The sequence below is a fragment of the Zea mays genome, chromosome 5 (genome assembly GCF_902167145.1).
Source record: "Zea mays cultivar B73 chromosome 5, Zm-B73-REFERENCE-NAM-5.0, whole genome shotgun sequence".
NCBI classification, from domain to species: Eukaryota; Viridiplantae; Streptophyta; class Magnoliopsida; order Poales; family Poaceae; genus Zea; species Zea mays.
Window position 1 is genome coordinate 181,692,785 of NC_050100.1, and position 5,314 is coordinate 181,698,098.

Below are 5,314 nucleotides of genomic sequence, written 5' to 3' on the forward strand. Positions count from 1 at the left end.
CATAGATAACATTAAATCATGTTTATTTAAGTTTAACGTAATCAGATAGCACACTAAAAATGAATATCGGCCTATTCAAATTTATTATGATGTTACTGTGAACCAAACAACATCTGAAGATGGTCTATGGCGTCATTAGTGTGATCTATAAAAATTTCACTACGGTTATAGTCGCAGAAAATTTTACATGCAAGCATCCGGGACAAACAATCCCGCAAGGAAGCACCGAAGCAGTGAGGCGGGACAAACAGAAACAGACTACTGCTAACCATCAGAAGAAGATCATGATTTGCGTTAGCGACATTGAACTCGCCATTGCTGGCTTTGCTTTGAGCCCACTACTAAATATCAGCAGCAACACTGCCGTCTGCCCCAGCCCCCAGAGCACGGAATTGTCGAAAGTACCCGTGCGGCTCTGAACGAAAAACAACCAACCAGGCTAATCGAATCCTGATCGATCTCGGCAACGAACAGGTCATGGCGAGAACGAGAAGGCCTCCCATCATCCCATGCCATCGGCAATGGCGACCGGTCTCATCCCCATTCCCAGCTGGAATCACTCGACATGTGTCTGCTCTACAATCTGTCTACTGCTACGGCAGTCGGCAGCACACACCCAATACCATACGACGTTCAGCACGACCACATCATCGGGCTAGCCCAGCAGTGCTGCGGCCACCTGTACACCAACTCCTCCCCAACGGCGGCGTCGTACGCCTGGTCCTGGCCGGTCCAGGGCCGGCCACCTTCCTGCACCTCGTCTTGCTCGACGTCCATCGCAGCCGCACCCTCGCCGTCGGCCCCGTCGTCCGCTGCCTCAACGGCGGTGGACGCCTCTGCGGTCTCCTCCGCCGTCGTCGGCGCCACCGCCACCCAGGGTACGACGGCCAGGGCGAGATCGGGCTCAGATCTCCGTTCCAAGGCGGCGCCGGCGAGCAGCTCACGCACGGTCCTGCTGTTCGCCTCCCGGAACATGACACGGATCCAATCCGCGTCCACACCGGCGCGCAGGGCAAGGCGCGGGGCGTCGATCCGCCTGCTGCTGCTGCCGTCTCCGTACACCACCACCGCCCTCTCGTCGCCGCCAACGGTGCCAGGCGAATGAGACGGCGCCGCGTCGCCCATCGCAACGTCATCCTCCGACGCCGCCGTCACGGCCTGGTCGTCCCCGTCGCTAGGGCCATCAGGACACGAGAGGCGCCGCATCTTGGTGGCGCGGCAGGGGAGCGAGAGCCCGGAGGAGCGGTCGTCGGCGCCGTCGAAGAGGCCCGGCTCGTAGGCGCCCTTCCGCTTCAGCGACAGGCCGTGGAACTCCTCCGTGAGCACTACCATCGCCGCCGCCGTCACACTGTTAGCAGAAGCAGAGAAGAGAGGTTTCGTGGGCAAGAAGAAGAAGAAGATAGCGGGGAAGCGGGGATTGGTATTGTGATTTCTGATCATTCTCTGTCCAAAGCGTTCTGCTTATTACATATTTGTACCTCTCACTACTGCCTCAACCATTCCGGCCCACATACACGCACATTGGGCTTGCGAACACGTCTTGCCACTCGCGGCCCATTCACAGCCGGCGTCTTCTCCACAGCGCCTTCATCAGCCACCGGCGTCGCCTTCTGCGTCGCGTCTTCTTCAGCCGCACCTTCCACTGGAGAGCCCGTGGGTGGAGTCCTGACATTCCCCCCTTGTAAAGAACCTGCTTGTCCCCAAGCAGGCGCTCGAGGAAAGGCTTGCCGTAGAGCAGTAGCATCCTCCCAAGTTGCCAGAGATGCCGGCAAACCGGACCACTGAACCAGCACTTGAGGTTGACCATCAGATGCCAGGCGACGTCGCAACACACGCTGGGGAACCTGAAAACTGTCCAAGGAATCAGGTAACTGAGCAATGGAAGTAGCCTCCGGCACCGCGCGCTTCAGCTGGGAAACGTGAAAGACAGGATGAATAGTGGATGACGCCGGGAGTTCCAATTTGTAGGCCACAGGTCCCACTGTTGACAACACCTTGAAGGGCCCAAAGAAACGGAAGGCCAACTTCTGGTTAGCGCGATGAGCGAGCGAAGACTGCACATAAGGTTGAAGGCGGACATAGACCATATCACCAATTTGAAAGGAACGCTCGGACCTCTTCTTATCAGCCTGCATCTTCATGCGAAGTTGGGCACGAGCCAAATGTTGTTTGACTAAATCCATCATGACTTTCTTCTCCTCTATCCATTCCTGCAGGGAGGGAATCGGACAGACAGCAGAAGACTCAACTCCAAAGTGACGAGGAGCATAGCCATACAAGACCTCAAAGGGAGAAAAACCCAAGGCTGAGTGCCAACTGGAATTATACCAAAACTCAGCTAAATAGAGCCAATCCACCCATTTGCTGGGGCAAGCATTCACAAAGCACCTCAAATATGTTTCCATGCACTGATTCACACGTTCAGTCTGCCCATCGGATTGTGGATGATACGCAGAACTCATGTTGAGAGAAACCCCTGCCAAAGAAAAGAGTGTCTTCCACAGCTGACTGGTGAAAATACGATCCCTGTCAGATATAATGGCAGTAGGCAAACCATGCAACTTGTAAATGTTCTGCATGAAGACATGAGCAACTGAAGCTGCTGTGAATGGATGTCGTAAGGGAATAAAGTGGCTAAACTTGGAAAATTTATCCACCACCACTAAGACACAATTCTTGCCATGAGAAAGAGGAAGTCCTTCCACAAAATCAAGGCTCACTGTTCGCCAGGCGCCGTCAGGTATAGCCAAAGGCTGAAGCAGTCCTGGGTACCTACTCCTGTCGGGCTTGGCCTGTAAACAAGTAGAGCATGCCGAAACAAAGTCTTGTACACTCTTCTTGAGACCTGACCATGCAAATAACTGCTTGATGCGCTTGTAAGTGACTGGAATACCAGAATGACCACCGAGAGGAGAGCTATGCATAGCAGCCAAAATGGAGCGCTGAAGAGAATCATTCTGGCCAACCCATAGCCGGCCTTTAAAACGAAGCAGACCATCAGAGAGGGAAAAATTAGGAACAGCAGTGTTGTCAACAGCCAGCTTGGTGAGAATGTCCTTGGATTTGGGATCACTCAAATATCCATCCTGTAACGCTTGACACCATTGTGGAGTTGATACTGAAACAGCATACAAGGAAACCAGTGGGTGAGCTCTTCTGGACAACGCATCAGCGACACCATTTTCAGTACCCTGCTTGTACACAATACGGTATTGCAAACCCATCAGCTTAGTGAAGACTTTTTGTTGCCAGGGAGTGTTCAAACGCTGTTCATTGAGATGCACCAGACTTTTTTGATCAGTGAAGATAGTAAATTCTCCTTGTAACAAATAGGATCTCCACTGTTCCACGGCTACCAAAATAGCCAAATATTCCTTTTCATATGTCGAGAGACCCTGTGTCTTGATTCCCAAAGGTTTGCTAATAAACGCCAATGGGTGACCGTCCTGAAGTAACACAGCCCCTACACCTGTCTGGCAAGCGTCTGTTTCAATACAGAAGGGCTTAGAAAAATCAGGCAAACTTAACACTGGAGCTGAACTAAGCAGCTTTTTGAGTGTTGAAAATGCCAGCTCATGATCAGATGTCCATATATATAATGTCCCTTTTTTGAGTAAGTCGGTCAAGGGCTTGGCAATGACTGCAAAATGGCGCACAAATCTCCTATAGTAACCCGCAAGACCGAGAAAACTCCTTAATTCCTTAACATTAGTTGGACTCGGCCAGTGCAAAATGGCGTCAACCTTGGAAGGGTCAGTGGCCACCCCTTTCTCACTAATAATATGCCCCAAGTAGGATATGGATCGAGCTGCAAAGGTACATTTGGAACGTTTGACAAACCATGAGTCTTTTTTTAACAGAGAAAAGACTTGTTCTAAATGTGTCAGGTGCTCCTCGAATGTGGAACTGAACACCAAAATGTCATCAAAGAAGACAATAACACATTTCCGCAGGAGAGGACGCAATGTGGTGTTCATAGCACCCTGAAATGTAGCAGGGGCGCCAGATAATCCAAAAGCCATGACCAGAAATTCAAACTGTCCATGATGAGTCTGAAATGCTGTTTTATATTCCTCACCAGCTTTCAGCCGCACCTGATGATATCCTGATAACAAGTCTAACGTGGAGAACCAACTGGCGCCAGACAATTCATCAATGAGCTGCTCAAAAATAGGTATAGGAAACCTAGTTTTGACTGTCAAGGCATTTAAGTAGCGATAATCCACGCAAAAACGAAATGATCCATCCTTTTTGCGAACCAACAACACTGGAGAGGAAAATGAAGATGAGCTGGGCTGTATTATACCTTTCTGTAACATGTCGGCCACTTGAGCCTCAATCTCGTCTTTTAGAGCAGGAGGATAACGGTAGGGGCGAACACACACAGGTCGGGCTCCAGCAACCAAGGGAATAGAGTGATCACACTGCCGGACAGGAGGTAATGAATCTGGCACAGAGAACAATTGCGAGTAGGTGTCGAGCAGGGAGGCAACTGCAGGATGCACCACAGTTTCCTGTGACGGTTTAACCACTGCTACATGAAGGAACAGATCATCCGGTATACCTTGTCCGCTGCCTTGCAAAAGCACTGGAGTCCCCTGGAACTGAATGATCATCCATTTATCTTTCCAATCCACTCTCATCGGGCTAAATTTCTCCAGCCAGTCCATTCCAAGAATTAAATCATAGGAAGGCAGAGACAACACCTTGAGATCTTGAATAAAAGTGCACTGTTGAATTGTCCATTCAGCTTGAGGTAAGACAGCCATACACTGTAACACATTACCATCAGCAACCTTAACCTGAACATTTGTAGGCACCAACTGAAGAGAACCAATTTTGTCCACCATGTGCTGGCTCAGAAATGAATGGGTACTGCCAGAGTCTACCAAAATATGGAGAGGATACTGATGCATTGACCCCATAAATTGTAAGGCTCTCTTAGCTGTCTGTCCAGACAAGGGTGCAGGTGAAAGAGCCAAAAATATTTGTTCATTACCCAACACATCCGCTGCAATTTCTTGTGCATCTGAGTCTGCCACCTGGAATAATTCAAAGACTTCTTGCATGGCATGAAGTTGAACTGTTGTAGCACATGTATGACCCTTAGACCACTTCTCAGCACAGCGGTCACACAGCCCTTTAGCACGCCTATACGCTCGGAGAGCCTTGAACTTGTCATCAGTGGAGGGAACATGTGTGTTGGAAGGTTTGCTTAGTCCTTGCGGCTCTTGGCTTGTCTGGCCCGAATGAGACTGAACAACCATAGAAGGGCCTCGGTATCCCGGTTTGGACCAGAAACCAGGATCACGCT

The 5,314-nt window shown here is 50.4% G+C and overlaps 1 protein-coding gene across 1 annotated transcript; it reads right to left on the bottom strand.

Annotated features, from left to right (window-relative positions):
• Positions 1-245: 245 nt before the first annotated feature.
• On the bottom strand, positions 246-1,421 carry LOC100191881 (uncharacterized). The gene has a single exon (NM_001137305.1). It carries the CDS (start codon positions 1,330-1,332, stop codon positions 634-636), a length of 699 nt encoding a protein of 232 aa, NP_001130777.1. The 5' UTR covers positions 1,333-1,421; the 3' UTR covers positions 246-633.
• Positions 1,422-5,314: the final 3,893 nt, after the last annotated feature.

Excerpts from the sequence above, each read along its gene's own strand:
- LOC100191881 (NM_001137305.1), bottom strand. The coding sequence starts at position 1,332 with ATGGTAGTGCTCACGGAGGAGTTCCACGGCCTGTCGCTGAAGCGGAAG.